This window comes from Bombina bombina, chromosome 4, assembly GCF_027579735.1.
Source record: "Bombina bombina isolate aBomBom1 chromosome 4, aBomBom1.pri, whole genome shotgun sequence".
Lineage (NCBI taxonomy): Eukaryota > Metazoa > Chordata > Amphibia > Anura > Bombinatoridae > Bombina > Bombina bombina.
Window position 1 is genome coordinate 154,450,141 of NC_069502.1, and position 26,007 is coordinate 154,476,147.

General features: G+C 40.5%; 1 protein-coding gene across 1 annotated transcript in view; it reads right to left on the minus strand.

Annotated features, from left to right (window-relative positions):
- DDX1 (DEAD-box helicase 1) overlaps window positions 1-26,007 on the minus strand; it is a 100,989-nt gene that overhangs the window by 69,002 nt on the left and 5,980 nt on the right. Inside the window, exons 2-5 of the mRNA XM_053709662.1 lie at window positions 24,149-24,200; window positions 23,422-23,485; window positions 21,667-21,696; window positions 18,960-19,056 (exon numbers count right to left, since the gene is read on the minus strand). Coding sequence (XP_053565637.1) covers window positions 18,960-19,056; window positions 21,667-21,696; window positions 23,422-23,485; window positions 24,149-24,200 — 243 coding nt within the window. The remainder of the gene's footprint in view (window positions 1-18,959; window positions 19,057-21,666; window positions 21,697-23,421; window positions 23,486-24,148; window positions 24,201-26,007) is intronic.

Consider the following 26,007-nt stretch of genomic DNA (forward strand, 5'->3'; position numbering starts at 1 on the left):
AAAAATAAAACAAATTTGTGTTTCACATTCCTTTTTAAACTGCTCTGCAATATGTTTGTTTATCACAGGTTATGACACCACTTCAATTTAGTACATTTACGTTCATATAAATATTTCTTTCATGTAATTGGCAAGAGTCCATGAGCTAGTGACGTATGGGATATATAATCCTACCTGGAGGGGCAAAGTTTCCCAAACCTCAAAATGCCTATAAATAGACCCCTCACCACGCCCACAATTCAGTTTTACAAACTTTGCCTCCTATGGAGGTGGTGAAGTAAGTTTGTGCTTGATTTTCTATGTTGATATGCGCTTCTCAGATTTTTGAAGCCTGATTCCTCTGAGTACAGTGAATGTGGGGATGTGAAGAGAGTATCACCTATTGAATGCAATGGTTTTCCTCGCGGGAAATCTATTTCATAGGTTCTCTGTTATCGGTCGTAGAGATTCATCTCCTACCTCCCTTTTCAGATCGACTATATACTCTCAATTTACCATTACCTCTACTATTAACTGTTTCAGTACTGGTTTGGCTATCTGCTATATGTGGATGGGTGTCTTTCGGTAAGTATGTTTTCATTACTTAAGACACTCTCAGCTATGGTTTGGCACTTTATGTATTTATATAAAGTTCTAAATATATGTATTGTACTTACATTTGCCATGCGTCAGGTTCATGTATTTCCTTTTGCAGACTATCAGTTTCATATTTGGGAAAAAACATTTAATTAAATATTTTTCTTACCTGGGGTTTAGTCTTTTTTTCAAATTGACTGCTTTTTCATTTAATTTTCGCGGGAAAAATTAGGCTTGTGAGGTTTCAAAATGCTGATGTTTATTGCGTCATTTTGGCGCAAGAATATTTTTGGCGCGATGGTTCATCCGGTGACGCAAATTCGTCATTTACGTCATCTTAGTTGACGCCAATTTTCCTTGCACAAAGTAGTGTCTGCAATGACGCGAGTGTGTCATTTCCGAATGTTTAGAACTAAAAAATTTCATTTTGTGTTGTGCGTCATACTTGGCGCCAAATAATTTCATTATTTAAAACCCCATTCCTATATGTGTCTTGCCTTTTTTATATGTCAGAGGGCTATGCTGTTTGCATTTTTTTCCCCCATTCCTGTAACTGCCATATAAGGAAATTGATAATATATGTTGTTTTTTTCTCTTACATTTGCAAGATGTCTCAATCTGATCCTGTCTCAGAAACCACTGTTGGAATCCTGCTGCCTGATAACAGTTCTACCAAAGCTAAGTATCTGATGTAAATTTGTGTAGATTATATCTCCAGCTGTGGTATGTAATAGTTGTCATGATAAGCTTTTACATGCAGAGAATGTATCCATCACTAATAGTACAATGCCTGCTGTTCCTTCAACATCTAATGTAGATGATATACCTGTGAATATAAAAGTTTTTTATTTGCTGATGCGATTCAGAAGGCTTTGTCTGGTATCCAGGGCCGCCATCAGGGGGTGACAGGGGTGACTCCTGTCAGGGGCCCAATGGGCTAGGGGGGCCCCATGAGGCAAGAAGTTAAAAAAAAAAATTTTTTTTTTTTTTTTTTTTAAATTTTGGCAGCCACCAGTGGGTACTACAGCAGAGTGCTAATTGAGCATGGGAAATGTTATTACAAGGAGTAAAGTATTAGCATTTGAGAGGATTTCTGAGTGTGCACCAAACCACTATGCACAGTGTGAGACAGACTTGGCACTTTGTTTGTAGAGTGTGTGCCTGAGTCAGACGGCTGATCACTTTCATTTGCAGAGGAGGTAGGAATTACTTAGCAAATGTTTTTTATTTCTTTGTGCAATTTAAGATTGTAACTTCAGTGTGGTAGTGGTTGTATGGTGGGGCCAGGGGTCCATAAAAACACATTTTTTTTTAGCAGCAGTGTATTCATGATTATTTGACAATGCTGTAGAAATTCTATATTTAAAACCATGCAGAAATGTTTCCTCCTCAATACACAAATTATATATATTGCATTCCAGTTTACTGCCCCTTTATGCAAGGACTTTTCAGATACAAGGAGGCATTTTATCTAAGATTTTTACATCTGCATAACATGTTATACTCTCAGACTAAGATTGCTCAGTGTTGGAAATGAGACAGGTTAACTTAAAACTGTTCAGTTTACTCTACAGCTGACTTAATTTTGAAATGCATACCAACAAGCTTAAATCCTGAATTTAACCAGATCTAATGGTATGAGTACCACAGCTTCTGGTTCCACCAAGACCATATAGAGTACAGCATTTTCAAAATCCACAAGTACAGGTGACAGATGGGAACATTTGTATACTATATTTGAAGTGGTGCTCTTGGTTGGGGAAAATATCAAACAAACATATGTCAACCTTTTAAAAGTACTTTTCTTCATCTAGCCATCTACCCAGATCATTAATGTACAATTTTGAATTCACAGAATTATTTTTGTTTGCACATTTACAAATATGATTCTTTAAAAAGTGATCTCTTAATTTCTGCATTTTTTTTATCATGCATGTCACACACTGTTGATTTAGGGGATGCAAGGTGCATAAATGTTTCCTCCTGTGAGTGTTTTTCTGTTGGTATCTCTGTGAGGGTGGGTGTGTATGTCTTTGCGAATTTTCTGTGGATGTCTGTGAGGGTGTGTGCATATGTCTTTGAGCTTTTTCTATGGGTGTCTCTGTGAGGGTGGGCGTGTGTTTGTCTTTGTGTATTTTCTCTGGATGCCTCTGTGAGGGTGGGTGTGTATGTCTGTGTTTTCTGTGGATGTCTCTGTGATGGTGTGTGTGTGCGTGTGTATGTATGTCTGTGTTTTCTGTGGATGTCTCTGTGAGGGTGTGTATTTTCTGTGGGTGTCTCTGTGAGGGTGTGTATGTCTTTGTGTGTTTTCTGTAGATGTCTCAGTGAGGGTGTGTATGTATGTCTTTATGTGTTTTCTGTGGGTGTCTCTGTGTGTGTGTGTGTGTATGTCTTTGTGTGTTTTCTGAGGCTGTCTCTGTTGGTGTTTCCTTGGGTGTATGTGCAAGTTTGAGTTTGTGTGTGGGTGTCCATTGTATGTTCCTTTTTAGGACATTTTGACCTTACTACTGATTATTCACATCTTTCTACAGACTTTGAGACTTATGAGACCTTTCCGGAAGTCACCAATCTACCATTTAACCTTTAAATTATTGTTTAGGCAGTTCAGGGCCCTTCCTTTCAGCCACTGTAAAGCTGTTGTCATTATTTAGTTGGCATCTTCCTTTACAAAAAGATAATCAGAACTCCATATTTTGTTTTCTAAATCTCCTTTTTTTACAAAACTGTAGTTTACCTCATTACTTGTCCGGGCAATGTAAACAAGTGCTAAGTGTCTGTTTGGGTGTCTGTGTCTGAGTTTCTTTGCGTGTTTGCTAGAGTGTCTGTATGCGAATCCTTATGTGTGAGTGTGTGTGTGTGTTTCAGTGTATGTTTCTACCTTTACAACATTTCCAAGTTTAAATAGACAATTAAGAATAAAGTGCATATACGTTTTAGTCACTTGGTCAAAAATTGCACATGTCAAAGGAGGGGGGGGGGCCCTGATCAATGGTTAAGTCAGGGGCCCCAAAATTTCTAGTGGCGGCCCTGCTGGTATCCCGCCTTCTAATAAACGTAAAAGGTCTTTTAAAACTTCTCATAAAGTTGATGAAATTTCAAATGACCGACAACATACTGAATTATCCTCCTCTGATCAGGATCTGATTCAGAAGATCCTTACTGAGATATTGACACTGACAAATCTACTTATTTATTTCAAATGGAGTATATCCGTTCCTTGTTAAAAAAGGTGTTGATTACGTTGGATATTGAGGAAACTAGTCCTCTTGATACTAAAACTAGTAAACGTTTAAATTCTGTTTATAAACCTCCTGTGGTTACTCCAGAGGTATTTCCAGTTCCTGATGCTATTTCAGATATGATTTCTAAGGAATGGAATAGGCCTGGTACTTCTTTTATTCCTACTTCAAGGTTTAAAAAATTGAATCCTTTGCCAGCAGTTAGATTGGAGTTTTGGGAAAAGATCCCCAAAGTTGATGGGGCTATTTCTACTCTTGCCAAACTTACTACTATTCCTATAGAAGATAGTACTTCCTTTAAGGACCCTTTAGATAGGAAACTTGAATCTTATCTAAGGAAAGCTTATTTATATTGTGGCTATCTTCTCAGGCCTGCCATTTCTATGGCTGATGTTGCAGCTGCATCAACTTTTTGGTTGGAAAGTTTAGCGCAACAGGAAATGGATCCCGATTTGTCTAGCATTGTTCACTTGCTTCAACATGCTAATCATTTTATCTGTGATGCCATTTTTGATATAATCAAAATTGTATGTTAAATCTATGTCTTTAGCTATTTTAGCTAGAAGAGCTTTGTGGCCTCAAATATTGGAATGCTGACATGGTATCTAAGTTTAGATTACTAGCTCTTTCTTTCCAAGGTAATAATTTATTTGGTTCTCAGTTGGATTCGATTATTTCAACTGTTACTGTGGGGGGAAGGGAGTTTTTTTGCCTCAGGATAAAAGACCTAAGGGTAAATCTAAAGCTTCTGTTTTCATTCATTTCGACAAAATAAGGAACATAACACCAATCCTTCCGCCAAAGAATCTGGTTCCAATTGGAAACCTTCTTCAAGTTGGAGTAAATCCAAGCAGTTTAAGAAACCAAAGCCAGCCCCCAAGTCTGCATGAAGGTGGGGCCCTCATTCCAGCTCAGCTGGTAGGGGGCAGATTAAGATTCTTCCAAAGCATTTGGGCAGATTCTGTCCAAAATCAATGGATTCAGAGTATTGTCTCTCAAAGGTACCGAATAGGATTCAGAGTAAGATCTCCGTGAGAAGATTTTCTCTCTCACGCATCCCAGCAAATCCAGTAAAGGCTCAGGCTTTTTTGAAGTGTGTTTCAGACCTGGAGCATTCAGGGGTAATCATACCAGTTCCGTTTCAGGAACAGGGTTTGGGGTTTTATTCAAATCTATTCATTGTCCCAAAGAAAGAAAATTCATTCAGGCCAGTTCTGGATCTGAAAATTTTGAATCGTTATGCAAGAGTGCCAACTTTCAAAATGGTGACTATAAGGACTATTCTGTCTTTTGTTCAGCAAGGGCATTATATGTCCACAATAGACTTACAGGATGCATATCTTCATATTCTGATTCATCCAGACCACTATCAGTTTCTGAGATTCTCTTTTCTAGACAAGCATTACCAATTTGTCAATCTTCCATTTGGCCTAGCGACAGCTCCAAGAATCTTTTCAAAGGTTCTCGGTGCCCTACTCTCTGTAATCAGAGAACGGGGTATTGTGGTGTTTCCTTATTTGAAAAATATCTTGGTACTAGCTCAGTCTTTACATTCTGCAGAATCTCATACAAATCAACAAGTGTTGTTTCATCAAAGACATGGTTGGAGGATCAATTTACCAAAAAGTTCCTTGATTCCTCAAACAAGGGTCACCTTTTTAGGTTTCCAGATTCAGTGTCCATGACTGTCTCTAACAGACAAGAGATTAATAAAATTGGTTTCAGCTTGTTGAAACCTTCAGTCTCAATCATTCCCTTCAGTAGCTATGTGCATGGAAGTTTTAGGTCTCATGACTGCAGCATCACACGCGATCCCCTTTGCTCGTTTTCATATGAGACCTCTCCAGCTTTGTATGCTGAATCAATGGTGCAGGGATTAAACAAAGATATCACAATTAATATCCTTAAATCCCAATGTTCGACTCTCTCTGACTTGGTGGTTAGATCACCATCGTATAGTTCAAGGGGCCTCTTTTGTTCGTCCAACCTGGACTGTGATCACAACAGATGCAAGTCTTTCAGGTTGGGGAGCTGCCTGGGTATCTCTGAAAGCACAAGGGGTTTGGAAATCTCAAGAGGCGACGTTACCAATCAATATTTTAGAACTCCGTGCTATTTTCAGGGCTCTTCAGGTTTGGCCTCTGTTGAAGAGAGAGCCGTTCATTTGTTTTCAGACAGATATCACCACAACTGTGGCATATGTCCATCAGGGTGGGACTCACAGTCCCCAAGCTATGAAAGAAGTATCTTGGATACTTGCTTGGGCGGAATCCAGCTCCTGTCTAATTTCTGTGGGTAATATCCCAGGTGTAGACAATTGGGAAGCGGATTATCTCAGCCATCAGACTTTACATCCGGGGAAGTGGTAACTCCATCCAGATGTGTTTTCTCAGATTATTCAGAGTCTTCCAGAAATAGATCTGATGGCTTCCCATCTAAACAAGAAACTTCCCAGGTACCTGTCCAGGTCCAGGAATCCTCAGGCGGAGGATGCGTTAGCAATTCCTTGGTGTTATCAACCTGCTTGTATCTTCCCGCCTCTAGTTCTTCTTCCAAGAGTGATCTCCAAGATCATCATGGAACAATCGTTTGTGTTGCTGGTAGCTCCAGCATGGCCTCACAGGTTTTGGTATGCGGATCTTGTTCGGATGTCCAGTTGCCAACCTTGGCCACTTCCTTTAAGACCAGACCTTCTGTCTCAAGGTCCGTTTTTCCATCAGGATCTCAAATCATTAAATTTGAAGGTATGGAAATTGAACGCCTAGTGCTTAGTCAGAGATTTCTGGGACTCAGTGATTAATACTATGTTACAGGCACGTAAATCTGTTTCTAGAAAGATTATTGAGTTTGGAAGACTTATATTTCATGGTGTTCTTCTCATAAATTCTCCTGGCATTCTTTTAGAATTCCTAGAATTTTACAGTTTCTTCAGGATGGTTTGGATAAAGGTTGGTCTACAAGTTCCTTGAAGGGACAAATCTTTGCTCTTTATGTTTTATTTCACAGAAAGATTGCTAAGCTTCCTGATATTCACTGTTTTGTACAGACTTTGGTCCGTATCAAGCCTGTCATTAAATCAATCTCTCCTCCTTGGAGTCTTAATTTGGTTTTGAAGGCTTTACAGGCTCCTCCGTTTCAGCCTATGCATTCTTTGGACATTAAACTACTTTCTTGGAAAGTGTTGTTCCTTTTGGCAATCTCTTCTGCTACAAAAGTTCCCGAATTATCTGCTCTTTCTTGTGAATCTCCTTTTCTGATTTTCGATCAGGATAAGGCAGTTTTGCGGACTTCATTTAAATTTCTACCTAAGGTTGTGAATTCTAACAACATTAATAGAGAAATTGTTGTTCCTTCTTTGTGTCCTAATCCTAAGAATTCTTTGGAGAGATCCTTACATTCTTTGAATGTTGTAAGAGCTTTGAAATATGTTGAAGCTACTGAAGATTTCAGGAAGACTTCTAGTCTATTTGTTGTATTTTCTGGTTCTAGGAAAGGTCAGAAGGTTTCTGCCATTTCCTTGGCATCTTGGTTAAAGCTTTTGATTCATCAGGCTTCTTTGGAGTCGGGTTGGGCCCCGCCTCAGAGAATTACAGTTCATTCTACTAGATCAGTCTCCACTACGTGGGCTTTTAAGAATGAAGCTTCAGTTGATCAGATTTGCAAAGCAGCAACTTGGTCTTCTTTGCATACATTTACTAAATTCTACCGTTTTGATGTATTTTGCTTCTTCAGAAGCAGTTTTTGGTAGAAAAGTTTTTCAGGCAGCTGTTTCATTTTGATTCTTCTGCTTATGTTTAAGTTTTTTCTTTTCATTTATGAGAATACACTTATATTTTGGGTTGTGGATTTTTTTTCAGCGGAAAATGGCTGTTATTTTTATCCCTCCCTCTCTAGTGACTCTTCTGTGGAGTTCCACATCTTGGGTATTACTATCCCAATAAGTCACTATCTCATGGACTCTTGCCAATTACATGAAAGCAAACATAATTTATGTAAGTACTTACCTGATAAATTCATTTCTTTCATATTGGCAAGAGTCCATGAGATGAGACCCAACCTTTTTATGGTGGTAATGATTTTTTGTATAAAGCACAATTATTTCCAAATTCTTTTTTTTTAATGCTTTTTACTCCTTTCTTTATCATCCCACTACTTGGCTATTCGTTAAACTGAATTGTGGGTGTGGTGAGGGGTGTATTGATAGGCATTTTGAGGTTTGGTAAACTTTGCCCCTCCAGGTAAGATTGCATATCCCATATGTCACTAGCTCATGGACTCTTGCCAATATGAAAGAAATGAATTTATCAGGTAAGTTCTTACATAAATTATGTTTTTCTTCTGATGACCATTAGGGTCAGATTAAAATGTGCAAGCAATAGCTCTGTGGAATACAGCAGTGTTAAATTGTTATCCCTGATAATAAAATAATTTTCACATTGGCATATTCAGGCATCATTTGCACACTTTATGTATGCCTAATTGTCCTCAGCAGAAGAGAAAATGATGTGTGTGATAGAAACTTTAAGAACATCATTAATGCATTATTATTATTTAATGCCCTTTAAAATATTTTCAAATAATATTTATAAAAAAAAAAAAACAATTTATGCTTACCTGATAAATTTATTTCTCTTGTAGTGTATTCAGTCCACGGGTCATCCATTACTTATGGGATATATTCCCTTCCCAACAGGAAGTTGCAAGAGGATCACCCAAGCAGAGCTGCTATATAGCTCCTCCCCTCACATGTCATATCCAGTCATTCGACCGAAACAAGACGAGAAAGGAGAAACCATAGAGTGCAGTGGTGACTGGAGTTTTAATTAAAATTTAGATCTGCCTTAAAAAAGACAGGGCGGGCCGTGGACTGAATACACTACAAGAGAAATAAATTTATCAGGTAAGCATAAATTATGTTTTCTCTTGTTAAGTGTATTCAGTCCACGGGTCATCCATTACTTATGGGATACCAATACCAAAGCTAAAGTACACGGATGATGGGAGGGACAAGTCAGGAACTTAAACGGAAGGAACCACTGCCTGTAGAACCTTTCTCCCAAAAACAGCCTCCAAAGAAGCAAAAGTGTCAAATTTGTAAAATTTTGAAAAGGTGTGAAGCGAAGACCAAGTCGCAGCCTTGCAAATCTGTTCAATAGAGGCCTCATTCTTAAAGGCCCAGGTGGAAGCCACAGCTCTAGTGGAATGAGCTGTAATTCTTTCAGGGGGCTGCTGTCCAGCAGTCTCATAGGCTAAACGTATTATGCTACGAAGCCAAAAGGAGAGAGAGGTTGCCGAAGCCTTCTGACCTCTCCTCTGTCCAGAGTAAACGACAAACAGGGAAGAAGTTTGACGAAAATCTTTAGTTGCCTGTAAATAGAATTTTAGGGCACGGACTACGTACAGATTATGCAAAAAGTCGTTCCTTCTTTGAAGAAGGATTAGCACATAAGGATGGAACAACAATCTCCTGATTGATATTCCTGTTAGAGACTACCTTAGGTAAAAACCCAGGTTTAGTACGCAGAACTACCTTGTCTGAATGGAAAATCAGATAAGGAGAATCACAATGTAAGGCGGATAACTCCGAGACTCTTCGAGCCGAGGAGATAGCCATCAAAAACATAACTTTCCAAGATAAAAGTTTAATATCAATGGAATGAAGGGGTTCAAACGGAACTCCTTGAAGAACTTTCAGAACCAAGTTTAAGCTCCACGGAGGAGCAACAGTTTTAAACACAGGCTTAATCCTATCCAGAGCCTGACAAAAAGCCTGGACGTCTGGAACTTCTGCCAGACGCTTGTGCAAAAGAATAGACAGAGCAGAGATCTGTCCCTTTAAAGAACTAGCTGATAATCCTTTTTCCAAACATTCTTGGAGAAAGGACAATATCCTAGGAATCCTAACCTTACTCCATGAGTAACTCTTGGATTCGCACCAATACAGGTATTTACGCCATATCTTATGGTAGATTTTCCTGGTAACAGGCTTTCGTGCCTGTATTAAGGTATCAATAACTGACTCGGAGAAACCACGCTTTGATAGGATCAAGCGTTCAATCTCCATGCAGTCAGTCTCAGAGAAATTAGATTTGGATGATTGAAAGGACCTTGTATTAGAAGGTCTTGCCTCAAAGGTAGAGTCCATGGTGGACAGGACGACATGTCCACTAGGTCTGCATACCAGGTCCTGCGTGGCCACGCAGGCGCTATCAGAATCACCGATGCTCTCCTGTTTGATCTTGGCAATCAGTCGAGGGAGCAGAGGAAACGGTGGAAACACATAAGCCAGGTTGAAGAACCAAGGAGCTGCTAGAGCATCTATCAGCGTCGCTCCCGGGTCCCTGGACCTGGATCCGTAACGAGGAAGCTTGGCGTTCTGGCGAGACGCCATGAGATCCAGTTCTGGTTTGCCCCAACGATGGACCAGTTGAGCAAACAGCTCCGGATGGAGTTCTCACTCCCCCGGATGAAAAGTCTGACGACTTAGAAAATCCGCCTCCCAGTTCTCCACGCCTGGGATGTGGATCGCCGACAAGTGGCAAGAGTGAGACTCTGCCCAGCGAATTATCTTTGAGACTTCTAACATCGCTAGGGAACTCCTGGTTCCCCCTTGATGGTTGATGTAAGCCACAGTCGTGATGTTGTCCGACTGAAATCTGATGAACCTCAGTGTTGCTAACTGAGGCCAAGCTAGAAGAGCATTGAATATTGCTCTTAACTCCAGAATATTTATTGGGAGGAGTTTCTCCTCCTGAGTCCACGATCCCTGAGCCTTCAGGGAGTTCCAGACTGCGCCCCAGCCTAGAAGGCTGGCATCTGTTGTTACAATCGTCCAATCTGGCCTGCGAAAGGTCATACCCTTTGACAGATGGACCCCAGATAGCCACCAGAGAAGAGAATCTCTGGTCTCTTGATCAAGATTTAGTAGGGGGGACAAATCTGAGTAATCCCCATTCCACTGACCCAGCATGCACAATTGCAGCGGTCTGAGATGCAGGCGCGCAAATGGCACTATGTCCATTGCCGCTACCATTAGGCCGATTACTTCCATGCACTGAGCCACTGACGGGCGTGGAACGGAATGAAGGACACGGCAAGCATTTAGAAGTTTCGATAACCTGGCCTCCGTCAGGTAAATTTTCATCTCTACAGAATCTATCAGAGTCCCTAGGAAAGAGACTCTTGTGAGTGGTGATAGAGAACTCTTTTCCACGTTCACCTTCCACCCATGCGACCTTAGAAAAGCCAGGACTATCTCTGTATGAGACGTGGCAATTTGAAAGCTTGACGCCTGTATCAGGATGTCGTCTAGATACGGAGCCACCGCTATGCCTCGCGGTCTTAGAACCGCCAGAAGAGAGCCCAGAACCTTTGTAAAGATTCTCGGGGCCGTAGCCAATCCGAAGGGAAGAGCTACAAATTGGTAATGCCTGTCTAGAAAGGCAAATCTTAGGAACCGATGATGATCTTTGTGAATCGGTATGTGAAGGTAGGCATCCTTTAAGTCCACTGTGGTCACTCCCATTACTAGGAGGTCTTGTACGCAGCGTAGGAATGCCTCTTTCTTTATCTGGTTTTCTGATAACCTTCAAAGATGAAATCTCCCTTGAGGAGGAGAAGCCTTGAAGTCCAGAAGATATCCCTGAGATATGATCTCCAACGCCCAGGGATCCTGGACATCTCTTGCCCACACCTGGGCTAAGAGAGAAAGTCTGCCCCCCACTAGATCCGTTTCCGGATAGGGGGCCATCCCTTCATGCTGTCTTAGGGGCAGTAGCAGGTTTTCTGGCCTGCTTGCCCTTGTTCCAGGACTGGTTAGTTTTCCAGGCCTGTCTGTAACAAGCAACAGTTCCTTCCTGTTTTGGAGCGGAGAAAGTTGACGTTGCTCCTGCCTTGAAGTTTCGAAAGGCACGAAAATTAGACTGTTTGGCCTTTGATTTGGCCCTGTCCTGAGGAAGAGTATGACCCTTACCTCCAGTAATGTCAGCGATAATTTCTTGCAAGCCGGTCCCGAATAAGGTTTGCCCCTTGAAAGGAATATTCAGCAATTTAGATTTAGAAGTCACGTCAGCTGACCAGGATTTAAGCCATAGCGCTCTGCGCGCCTGGATGGCGAATCCAGAGTTCTTAGCCGTTAGTTTGGTTAAATGTACAATGGCATCAGAAACAAATGCATTAGCTAGCTTAAGTGCTTTAAGCTTGTCCATAATTTCATCCAATGGAGCTGAGTGAATGGCCTCTTCTAGAGACTCAAACCAGAATGCCACAGCAGCAGTGACAGGCGCAATGCATGCAAGGGGCTGTAAGATAAAACCTTGTTGAACAAACATTTTAAGGTAACCTAATTTTTTATCCATTGGATCCGAAAAAGCACAACTATCCTCCACCGGGATAGTGGTACGCTTAGCTAAAGTAGAAACTGCTCCCTCCACCTTAGGGACCATCTGCCATAAGTCCCGTGTAGTGGCGTCTATTGGAAACATTTTCCTAAATATAGGAGGTGGGGAAAAGGGCACACCGGGTCTATCCCACTCCTTGCTAATAATTTCTGTAAGCCTTTTAGGTATAGGAAAAACGTCAGTACACACCGGTACCGCATAGTATCTATCCAGCCTACATAATTTCTCTGGAATTGCAACTGTGTTACAGTCATTCAGAGCCGCTAAAACCTCCCCTAGCAATACACGGAGGTTCTCAAGCTTAAATTTAAAATTAGAGATTTCTGAATCCGGTTTCCCTGGATCAGATCCGTCACCCACAGAATGAAGCTCTCAGTCCTCATGTTCTGCAAACTGTGACGCAGTATCGGACATGGCTCTCATAGCACCAGTGCGCTCTGTTCTTATCCCCGAGCAATCGCGCTTGCCTCTTAATTCTGGCAATTTAGATAATACTTCTGTCAGGGTATTATTCATAATAGTAGCCATGTCTTGTAAAGTGATTTGTATGGGCCTCTCTGATGCACTTGGCGCCACAATATCACGCGCCTCCTGAGCGGGAGGTGAAGGTACTGACACGTGAGGAGAGTTAGTCGGCATAACTTCCCCCTCGTTGTCTGGTGATAATTCCTTTATAGATAAAGACTGACCTTTATTATTTAAAGTGAAATCAATACATTTAGTACACATATTTCTATGGGGCTCCACACTGGCCTTCAAACATAGTGAACAAACAGATTCATCTGTGTCAGACATGTTTAAACAGACTAGCAATAAGACTAGCAGACTTGGAAAACACTATAAATAATTTTACAAGCAATATAGAAAAACGCTACTGTGCCTTTAAGAAGCACAACAAACTGTCACAGTTGAAATAACAATGAACCAAATCAGTTATAGCAACCAAATTTTCACAGTGTATGTAATAAGTTAGCAGAGCATTGCACCCACTTGCAAATGGATGATTAACCCCTTAATATCCAAAACGGTTTTTTATAAGCAGTAAAGAAAAAAACGTTTTTTGTTTTTTTTTTAAATACAGTCAAAACCACTGTCACAGGTCTGCTGTGACTGATTACCTCCCTCAAAATGACTTTTGAATTCCCTTAAGCTCTCTGGAGACGACCTGGGTCATGCAGGAAGAAGCAGGAAGACTGAGCCTGAATTTTTACTGCGTCAAAAAAGCGCTAAAATAGGCCCCTCCTACTCAATATTACAACATTGGGAGTTTCAGTTAACTGTTTCTATGCAGAAATACCGGTCAGCCATGTGGAAAAAATTTATGCCCCAATAAGTTTGATCACCAGTGTACCTCACAAAACGATTAAACATGCCAGCAAAATAGTTTTAAACGTCCTTTTTTTAAGGAATATGTATCTTTATTGATAAGCCTGGTACCAGACTTCCTACTGCATTTAAGGCTTATAACATCACTTCAGTATTAATAGCATTTTCTCAGTCAAATTCCATTCCTTAGAAAATTACTTTTACTGTATATAATTAAATCAGCCTGCTAACAGTCGCTCTCACTGTATTAAAGGCTTTACTTACATTACATCGGTATCAGCAGTATTTTCTTAGTCAATTCCATTCCTTAGAAAAATAATCTACTGCACATACCTTGTTTGCAGGGTACCCCGCACGCTATTCCCTTTCTGAAAGTTACCCTACTCCTCAGAATGTGCGAGAACAGCCAGTGGATCTTAGTTACTTCTGCTAAGATCATAGAAAACGCAGGCAGATTCTTCTTCCAAATACTGCCTGAGAACAAACAGCACACTCCGGTGCCATTTAAAATAAACTTTTGATTGAAGAAATAAAAAAACACCACAGACTTCTCACGACCTCCTATCTAGTTGAGTTGCAAGAGAATGACTGGATATGACATGTGAGGGGAGGAGCTATATAGCAGCTCTGCTTGGGTGATCCTCTTGCAACTTCCTGTTGGGAAGGGAATATATCCCATAAGTAATGGATGACCCGTGGACTGAATACACTTAATAAGAGAAAAAGTGTTTTTTCATCTTATTATTTTTTTGGCCACGCCCACCCTTGCCCCAAGGGTACCCCCCCACCCCCGATGGCGTTTACTCATTACAGTAGTTACTGTGTACTGTGCGCTTGCACTGCAAATTCACCATCCATTGTTGCCCAATTAGGAGGCAGTGAGCCGGTCCGCTGCCCTCCATTAATTGCGCAACAATGGATCTAAATAACTGTCTGCTTACTACAGAGCTGCGCCACCCACTGGTGACTCGCCGGGCCATCATACAAGCTCCATTGAGGTGGTTCTCAAAACCGCCTCCATGATGAGCTACATCACTTGAGCCAATCAGGCATTCAGCAGCACTGAGGGGAGGCGTGCCTGCTGGGCTGCTGATTGACAGGTGTGGGATTGGGTCATGATGTAATGCCGAAAAGACTGGCAGGAAGACTCAGTAGTCAGTGTGGAGGGAGCTGGCTAACGAGCCTGCGTGCGTGCCCGTGCTGCAGCTGCCTAGCTAGTTGTGGGCCTTGTGGCTGTCTGTGGAGTGTAAAGGAGGAGGTCTGCACTGCCAGACCACACCACAGAGCAGTGAAGTTTGACTGACTGCCCTGAACCAGGGACCTGGAGGACCGTGGACGGCAGGACGCATGTAACTGTCTGTAAGTACAGGACTCTTGTTGTTTGCAACTTGCATTGGCACCAGCTGTGATTGCGATCAGTCACTCTAAAAAGTTGAAAAGCTCAAACCTACTCTGTCTCATTTTTTTGTTAGCAGCAGATGCGGTAATTCATTCATCCTAGCTATCCGTATTAAGTTAATACAGAATTACAGATAGCTAGGATGAATGCATTACCTCATCTGCTGCTAACAAAAAATGAGACAGAGCAGGTTTGAGCTTTTCAAAATTTTAGTGACTGATCCAATATGGGAATAGCTGCAAAGGGATCATCAGCCTCAGTCATATTTACAGTGAGTCTGATGTGGCCATTTCCATCTGCCCGGGGTGCCTTCTCTCCACCTGCCAGAGCGGAACAGTTAAAAGCTTTTTTTTTTGTTTTGTTTTTTAATGCTGAACTTTTTAATGATGGCAGCCAGCAGATGGCGCTGAAGAGCACCGTTCAGCCCGACAAACAAGATGAGCTGCAGTTAACAACAGTGTGAAAATGTGCTTAGTGTCAATAAGAGGAGGTAAGGATTTTTTATGTTTGTAAATATGGCAGTTCTATGGCAGGGTCCAGGGCTCTACACATAACATTATAGCACTTGGAATGGTGTGTTAGGAAATAAAGGATGCAAATTAGACTTTTTTGTGAACAGCAGATAAGGGGTGTATTGGTCAAAGCTTCACTTTGTATTTGCAGGAGCCTTCAGGGGGGCTAAAAAATTGCTTGCACCTCCTTGTGTGCCCCCTGTGTGTGTTTGTGTCACTGTATGTTTGTGTGTATCCTTGTGTGCCCTCTTATGTGTGTGTGTCACTGTGTGTATCCTTGTGTGCCCTCTTATGTGTGTGTGTCACTGTGTGTGTCATTGTGTGCCCCTTGTGTGTGTGTCACTGTGTGTGTGTCACTGTGTGTGTGTGTGTGTCACTGTGTGTGTGTGTGTGTGTGTGTGTCACTGTGTGTGTGTGTGTGTGTCACTGTGTGTGTGTGTGTGTGTCACTGTGTGTGTGTGTGTGTGTGTGTGTCACTGTGTGTGTGTGTGTGTGTGTCACTGTGTGTGTGTGTGTGTGTGTCACTGTGTGTGTGTGTGTCACTGTGTGTGTGTGTGTGTGTGTGTGTGTCACTGTGTGTGTGTGTGTGTGTGTGTGTCACTGTGTGTGTGTGTGTGTGTGTCACTGTGTGTGTGTGTCACTGTGTGTGTGTGTCACTGTGTGTGTGTGTGTGTGTGTGTGTCACTGTGTGTGTGTGTGTGTGTGTGTGTCACTGTGTGTGTGTGTGTGTGTGTGTGTCACTGTGTGTGTGTGTGTGTGTGTGCCACTGTGTGTGTGTGTGTGTCACTGTGTGTGTGTGTGTGTGTGTGTGTGTGTCACTGTGTGTGTGTGTGTGTGTGTGTGTGTGTCACTGTGTGTGTGTGTGTGTGTGTGTGTGTGTCACTGTGTGTGTGTCACTGTGTGTGTGTGTGTCACTGTGTGTGTGTGTGTCACTGTGTGTGTGTGTGTCACTGTGTGTGTGTGTGTGTGTGTGTGTGTGTCACTGTGTGTGTGTGTGTGTGTGTGTGTGTCACTGTGTGTGTGTGTGTGTGTGTGTGTGTGTCACTGTGTGTGTGTCACTGTGTGTGTGTGTGTCACTGTGTGTGTGTGTGTCACTGTGTGTGTGTGTGTCACTGTGTGTGTGTGTGTGTCACTGTGTGTGTGTGTGTGTCTCACTGTGTGTGTGTGTCTCACTGTGTGTGTGTGTGTGTCACTGTGTGTGTGTGTGTCACTGTGTGTGTGTGTGTCACTGTGTGTGTGTGTGTCACTGTGTGTGTGTGTGTCACTGTGTGTGTGTGTCACTGTGTGTGTGTTTGTGTGTGTGTCCTTGTGTGCCCCTGTGTGTGTGTGTGTCACTGTGTGTGTGTCCTTGTGTGCCCCTGTGTGTGTCACTGTGTGTATGTTTGTGTGTATGTTTGTGTGTGTGTCCTTGCGTGCCCGTGTGTGTCACTGTGTGTATGTTTGTGTGTGTCCTTGTGTGTCACTGTGTGTATGTCTGTGTGTGTCCTTGTGTGCCCCCTGTGTGTGTCACTGTGTGTATGTCTGTGTGTGTCCTTGTGTGCCCCCTGTGTGTGTGTGTGTGTCCTTGTGTGCCCCCTGTGTGTGTGTGTCACCGTGTGTGTGTGTCACCGTGTGTATCCTTGTGTGCCCCCTGTGTGTGTCACTGTGTGTATGTCTGTGTGTGTGCTTGTGTGCCCCGTGTGTGTATGTGTGTGTGTGTCAGTCACAGTGTGCCCCCTGTGTGTGTCACTGAGTGTATGTATGTGTGTGCCTTGTGTGCCCCCTGTGTGGGTGTGTCACTGTGTGTATGTCTATGTGTGTCCCAAGACTCCAACTCCAAGAAAATAAAATTTAAAAAAATGATAATGGCAATTTTATGGCACTTATGTAGAGTTTTTAGTCAGACCGGAGCTCCTTACATAAGGCAGCAACTACTGCAGTGCCACTCATGCACTTATACCACAATGTTCCAGTATATGCTTCTTTTACATTTTCTTAGACTTGGAGTGAGTTGGAGGTTTGCACCCTAAAGCCTCCAACTCACTCCAAGTCCAACATCACCATGTAATGGCCAAAGTGGTGAATTACATTTTTACTGAAAAATACTAGATTGCTCATACATACTTAATACTTTAGTGTCATCCCTGTGTATCAAACTTTAAAAAATGCATTATTCTCCAGGTAATCAACACATTACAGATGAGCTGGTGCTTTAGTGCAGTGTTTCTCAACGACAGCCCTCAAGTACCCCAAACAGGCCAGGTTTTCATTATAGCTAAACTAGAGCACAGGTGAAATAATCAGCTGATCAGTAACCATGGTTACTAACTTGCTCTCACTCATCAGCTTATTATTTCACCTGTGCTCTAGTTCAGCTATAATGAAAACCTGGCCTGTTACTTGAGGGCCCAGGTTGAGAAACACTGCATTAGTGTAACTGCCTAATTTTACAACTTAATTTAATTCAAAGTGACCTGCAGAAAAAGTTTCAATCTCATCACAGAAAGCGAAAAAAGTTCTGCACTAGACCATGCACTATATTTTCTCATTTGCGTTGAATGAGTTAAAATTAAGGCTAATCGTCATTGTGCAACCTGCCAATTTAATCATAAATTTAAACTACCTATATTGTGTTCATATAGGAGTTTCTCAGGCATATCATAGCCAGTGCCTCACCAGCCTCTGATGTCACCGCACGTCACTGCCCTTGGATGACACTAACAATCTGTAGTTATGCAGATCATTTATTTGTGTTGCTTAACCCCTTAAGGACCACAGCACTTTTCCATTTTCTGACTGTTTGGGACCAAGGCTATTTTAACATTTCTGCGGTGTTTGTGTTTAGCTGTAATTTTCCTCTTACTCATTTACTGTACCCACACATACTATATACTGTTTTTCTCGCCATTAAATGGACTTTCTAAAGAAAAAAATGGAAAAAAACTGTTACACATACACAACCACAAAAAAAAAAAAAAAACACCCATGCTAAATAGTTTCTAAAATTTTGTTCTGAGTTTGGAAATACCCAATGTTTACATGTTCCTTGCTTTTTTTTTTAAGTTATAGGGAAATAAATACAAGTAGCACTTTGCTATTTCCAAACCACTTTTTTTCAAAATTAGCAATAGTTACATTGGAACACTGATATCTGTCAGGAATACGTCTATGTGTGTCCCAAGACTTGTATATATTTTTTTTTAGAAGACAACCCAAAGTATTGATCTAGGCCCATTTTGGTATATTTCATTTAGCCACCAATAATCAAGCGTAACCCAGGTTCTGAACCAAAAATAGACCGGCTCCTAAGCTTACATTCCTGATTTTTAAATAAAGATGGCAAAAGAACGAAGAAAAAATGATAATAGGAGTAAATTAGACAGTTGCTTAAAATTGTATGCCCTATCTGCATCGTTAAACAAAAAAAAATGGGTTTAGTATCACATTAATACTGTACATCTCTGAAAACTATAATTTTACAAAATATTTAGAAATTGAATATATAATGCACTCCAGGAGATGGATATACCTGTACTGCCGGTCTTAACTGTAGCTTTTCCTTTCTTTCCTTCCATATGGTCTTTCAACGTCTCATATACAATTTGAATAACTGGGATGCTGAAGGCCTAGAAACATAATATGCAATAAAAACAATTATATTTAAAAGGGGATGTAATAAGTAAATTGTTTTCCATCATTTAAACAAAAGTAAGCTCTACAATCATACTTTAATAATTCTGTGTCGCAATCTCTGATTTCCTTTGAAAAGCTATTATTGGTATCTATGATCACATATCACACTTCACGCCATTTTGGATTAATCTATAAGTAAATAATATAACATACTGTAACTATCAGAAGTAAATTGAAAAAAAAAAATAGTAAAACAAAACTGCTATTCCCCTTATAAAAATACATAAAAAAATAAATGCACATATATGATCCTATGTTAAAGTATACATATTTACAATCTTAATGTTAAAATGCAAATATCAAATCAATTTAGACATTGCTGGTTGAAGTTTATGATAATAATCCTGAAGGTAGGAAAAGAGATGCCCAAAAGTATAATATTATATAGAGCCAGATGGCTTACAGTATAATAATACAGATTTTTTTTCCTTAGGTGGCATTTTTGTTCTAAACCTCACAGGCTTTTCATTAGAGAGGGATGAGGCCTGGATCATGAAACAGGACACTTACAGCCTTACACTATGGATTTAACTACAAATAAACAATTAACTGCATTTTATAATGCAATTGATCTGGTGTTGAAAGGTTTTAGATTAGCTTTGGCTCTTGTATTTTGCCAAAATGTAATGAGCGCCTTGGAGAAATAAAGAATTTGAAAGAGTCAATCTGGAATTCTGCTGAGCATCTAATCAAGAAAGCTTTTATGAGCGCAATAATTAGCCTTTTTCCTTTAATTTTGTGCATTGACTTTATCACACTATGTTTTGTGCTCCAGTTTTATGAACGAGATGCTATCTAAACAAGGTTCTTTCTAGATACCCCTGGAGTGCATTTAGGCAGCTCCTACAATTTAAAGAGAATGGTTTTGCTTATTATTCTGTAAGTTTACATATTTGATTGTCAGTTGATGTCCATTTTTAAAGGGACAGTTTACTCAAAAAATTTCTCCCCTTTAATTTGTTCCCAATGATCCACTTTAACTGCTGGAGTGTATTAAATTGTTTACAAGTAGCTCCTTTACCCTTATATTGGCATTTGAAATTGTTAATTTAGCATGTGGTATCCCCACCTATTCTGAAAGTTTGTGGCCGCGCGTACCAGCTATAGATAAGCTTTGTAAACACAGCCAGCAGAAGAAATTACACTCCAGTGGGATATAGCAGAGATAAGGTAATAAAATGTTGATTTTCCATTGTTCTCTCAAAGTACTGGTGATTGTTTTAAGGACAGATATAAGATAAAGAAGCAGGTATATGACACAATGTGATACAGTAATGAGATCTGATTATACCTACAAGCTCAACCCATTTTATTAGGTTGTGGCTTCAAAACACAAAATCAGAGCTTTAATATACACAAATAAGCCTTAAAAAGCTATTTTTCATACATTTTTTACTCTGCAGTTGGCAAAAAAAGCAATTGTAAACACATTAAGGGAAAAACTATTTTACAGTGTACTGTCCCTTTAAGTTTCTGCTTTTAAACAGTGCACAGCACTATAAATGGGCATCCTTTTTAGCATATTGTTTACTATCTCTTTAGAGGATCACATTCTCATTTAAAAGGTGACATGCACAGAAATGAGGCCAGTTTTATTGGCTGTTCATATAAACTATATGGCCAAAAGTATGTGGATACCCCTACTAATTATTGAGTTCAGGTGTTTCAGCCACATCCATTACTAACAGGGGCATAAAATCCAGCTCATAGCCATGAAACCATAGAGAAAAACTTTCATTACAACGGGTCATACTGAAGAGCTCAGTGACGGGACACTGTCAAAGCGGTCACCTCTGTCACAATCAGTTCTTGAAAACTCTGCCCTACTAGATCTGTCAGAGTCAGCTTTAAAAGCTATTGTTGTGAAGTGGAAGCATCTAGGAGCAACAACAGCCCAGCCACAAAACAAGGTTCATAAAGACATGGTTTGACGAATTTGGTGTGGAGGAACTTGAGTGGCCTGCACACAGCCCTAACCTCAACCCCACTGAAAACCTTTAATATGAACTGGAATGCTGATTGCGAGTCAGACCTTTTACAATATCAGTGCATGACCTCACAAATGCTCTTTTGGCTGAATGGGCACAAATCCCACAGACACAGTACAAAATATTGTGGAAAGCCTTCCTAAAAGAGTAGCTACTGTTATAGCTGCAAAGGGGTGGCCAACTACATATGAATGCCCATGGTATAGGAATGGGATAGCCAACAAGCTCATATAGGTGTGATGGTAAGGTGTCATACTTTTGTCAAAACAATGCATGTCTGTGAAAAGGTACTGATAGAAAGCAGATATGATCAGATAACACAGGTGTAAATCTGCAGCGGGAGATGAAATCGCCAAAATAAAAATAATGTATGGGGAAAAACGGAAAGGGGTCTGAGATGTAGATTAGCAAATATTTTCCATTTTACCTTGCAATACACATATAACATACAAACATACAATTACATTATCATCTAATAAGCAAAATATTCCCATCAGTGTAATACACTCGAGTTCCAACAAACATATAAAACACGCATGCAAAATCCTTACTCACCCCAGTCTTGCCACTCCCAGTTTCTGCAGCCTACAAAATAATAAGTTTATCATTACAGGAATTTATATGTAACTCTTTATTCATACTAATATCACAAGCTGTTACTTCCTGCCAACTGCATCATACATAAAAGGACATAAACCATCGTAAGATTTCCCTGTAGTCTTGCAATAAATTAACATACTATGTGAGTGTGAACATTTTTGAGTGCATTAACACCTTCTTTGCTGCAATATTTTGTAATCAACACCCTGCACCAATGTCTTATTTGGAGCAGTATGTAATGAAAGCCACAGTTATTTTGTTAACAAAGGCTATATTGTTTTACAATTTCATTGTCCAAAAATCTCCATTGATACAATGAGAAAAATATGTAGCATGGTTAGCCATGTGAAGTATGCAGTGTTCACTTCCAGTTCTCAGAAATGGAAACCTCACAATTTTCAGACTTGAATTATATGAACAATGGACAAAATAAGTACATACATTTAAACTTTTTATATTACAATATTTAACTGTTCATGCCCCTTTAAGTACTTAATTCAGGCTCCCACCCATGGATAGAAAGATACATTTAACACAATTCTTTTAGTGGCAACATGCAATGTTTTACCAGAGTCTGCAATACGTAGAAATGATAGGGCGTTAAAAGGGCCATGACCTTCAAAATGAAATGTTCACAGACAGAGCATGCAATTTTAAAAACACTCCTGAGCATATTTAGATAACCTATTTAAAAAGGTTACCAAAAGAACAAAGGAAATTTGATCATGGAAGTAAACCGGGAAGATTTTTTTTCTTTTTCTTTTAAATCCCTTCATGCTCTGAATCATGAAAGTTTATTTTTGAGTTCCATGTTCTTTTAACACATCTCCAGACATGTCAGTGTATTTACAAATAGATGTCTTTTCAAAAATCCATATATTTCAGGAAGTGAAGAAAGCACAGTGCCACTAGTTTTTTTTTTACCAAATACAAAGTGCATTACAAAGAGGTTACATCTATGAAGCAGATACGCCATTAAAATGAACACTCAGCACAGTCTTTATTAACCTTTTAACGCCGTTATGCCGTTCTATTCCGTCATATTTACACTGGGCTTTAAAGCCGTTATGACGGAATAGAACGTCATATCAAACGGCTGTCCTGAAGCCTTCTGCGCTTCAAGGACTTGATCGCGGTCTGGAGGGCGTTCCTAGGGTTGTAGGGACGCCCCCCAGATGCGATCCAATAATTGAAATCTCGCGATCGTATGCACGATCGCGTAGTTTCAATTTGTCTACATCGGAACAGGTGTTCCGATGTAGACACTTTAACCCTGTCACGAAAGGGTTAAAGGTACAGTCAACAACAAAATTGTTATTGTTTAAAAAAAAAATAGATACAACATTGATATATTAATATACTTTATCACATTTATACCTCTAAATGTCTGCCTGTTTCTAAGCCACTACAGACAGCCTTATCACATGGATGACACTGCACTAACTGGCTAAAATGCAAGTCAATAGATAATAGCCATGTAATCAGGGGGCTGTCAAAAGAGGCTTAGATACAAGGTAATCACAGAGGTTAAAAGTATATTAATATAACCATGTTGGCTGTGCAAAATTTAAATTGTTTAAAAAGATAGATATTCCCTTTATTATCCATTCCTCAGTTTTGGAGTTGACTGTCCCTTTAAGTCTATTAGAAGAAAGAAAAAGAAAATGTTTTCTGAAAGCAAAAAAGCAGAATTATGAAAAGTAAACTTACCATTAACACATCTCCACCGCCTAAAATCAGTGGTATTGACTCTGCTTGAATATCAGTGGGGAGGCTAAGAGAATCAGAAAAAGGAGTAAAACTGAGTAACTATAGCTACATAAAGCTTTTTATAGTTTTACTGCTGCCTTAACCTATATTTCATTGACATTTTAATAGGTATGTGACATAATAAGTTTTCTAACTCAAAAGAACAAATTGACAAATATTTTAACTCTTAAAAGGGACAGTAAAGTCAAAATTAATCTCAAGATTCAGCTAGAGCATGTGATTTTAAACACATTTACTTCTAATTTGCTTTGTTCTCTTGGTATCCCTTGCTAAAAAGCATACCTAGATAGGCTCAGGATCAGCAAAGCACTACTAGGAACTAGCTGCTTATGAGTGGCTGCAAGTATATATGTCTATTGTCATTGACTCATCCAATGTGTTCAGCTACCTCCCAGTAGTGCATTGCTGCTCCTTCAGCAAAGGATAGAAGAGAATGAAACTAATTTAATAATATAATTAAACTTAAAAGTTGTGTAAAATCGTTCTATCTGAATCTTGAAAGAAAACAAAATTGGGCTTCATGCCTCTAACAGTAATATATGCAGCAGGGTATTGAAGCTTTACAATAATGGCTTTAATTTACTGAATTTATCTACTATTATCTTGTCTGTGAAGAAGTCTCTTGCATATTCTTTAGGATATAGCATTATATCAATTCTGTACTTACAGCCAATCCATCTCCTCTACCGCCTGGGCAATCTCAGGCATAACTCCCAATTCTGAAAGAGAACAAAATATAATTTCAACAAATGTTTTATTTTAATCAGAGGGAACTAAAAACAATAAAGACAGTAATGTAAATATCTACATCCTAAAAAATGACTATGCTCTAATTTAAAGACCCTGCTTTTAACATGAGCTTGCTCCTTAGCATGCTGTGCTTACATACCTCACATACAGTATGTATACTTCCTATTTGCAGGAACATTTTTACAATGCCTGAAACCAAATAATCCCCATCTAAATTAAAGATTTGAGATACTACTTAGTTGTCCCTTCTGTATTATTATTTATTATTATTCTTTATTTATAAAGCGCCAACAGATTCTGCAGCGCTGCCCATGGGTACAAGGATAACAGTACAATGGAGAAACTATACGATAAAAGACAAAATTTTACAGACAAATACAGGGGGAATTTAGGACCCTATTCCCGTGGGAACTTACAATCTAGATGGGAAACAGGAGGTGGGGACTGCAAAGGTGAGAATGATATTAGTGAGGAGATAGAGGGCAACTGTTAGTTAAGTGAAGTTAGTTTGTTAATAAGGCGAGTGATAAGCTTCCCTGAACAGAAAGGTCTTTAGGGAACGTTTAAAGGAGGAGAGGTTAGGGGAAAGTCTGACAGCACGAGGAAGTGCATTCCAGAGGGTTGGTGCCGCACGAGAGAAGTGATAGTCTAGCATGAGAGGAGGTGATGGTAGAGGACGCAAGAAGCAGCTCATTGTTGGATCTTAGGGGGCGGGCAGGAGTGTATTTGTTGATAAGTGAGGACAGGTAGGGTGGGGCAGCATTGGCGAGGGCTTTGTAGGTCAGGGTGAGAATTTTGAATTTAACTCTGTTGTGAATGGGGAGCCAGTGAAGGGACTCACAGAGAGGTGCAGCAGAAACAGAGCGTCGGGAGAGGTGGATTAGCCTGGCAGATGCAATTAGGATGGATTGGAGGGGAGAGAGGGAGGCCAGTTAGTAAGTAGTTACAGTAGTCAAGTGGGGAAATTACCAGGGAGTGGATTAGCTGTTTAGTAGTTTCAGCACTTAGAAACAGACAAATTTTGGAGATATTGAGTAGGTGGTTGCGGCAGGATGAAGAGAACAATTGGATGTGGGAAATGAAGGACAGATTTGAGTCAAGCGTGACTCCGAGGCAGCAGACTTGGGGTGATGGGGAGATAGTGGTGCCGCCAACAGCAAAGTCTGACGGCCGACGAATCTCTCCCGAAGGAGTAACGGTTGGACCCTGGGGCGCTGCATGTGCAATCGGAGATGAATGCAGGGAACGCACCTCATGGGGCGAAGAACCCTCAGAGGTGGACGGCTCAGTAGTACTAGACATCCGTTTACATTTAGATGTGACTTTATCAAGGCATGCAGAACATAGTTGAGCAGGCTGATCTACCAGAACCTTCTCACAATAAACACAGGAATGAGACTTTGTTAAAGAGGCAGAGCCCTCTAACGCGTCAAGAGTCCTCCATAGCTTGCACTGATGATAGACTAACTTAATTTACAAAAAGTGCACTTATACCGCCAATGGCCAGGGCACTCACCACCTCCTAGGACTCGGACTCCAGAAACCGTTACGTCTCCTGCGTCACAGATCAACAGAGAAGGAGAGATAGCCACACCCAGTCACATGGAGTGCCTTGCAGGACCGCCCCTGCACTAGGGAAAACGCAACAAAAAAAATGGCCGCGGAAGATTTCCGCAAGTAACCCGAAAGTTCCACCCATTGCCAGAGTCTCATCTTGCACATAACGCAGCAATGACACAAACAATATCATGTATAAACCCCCCGTTATTAACCCTT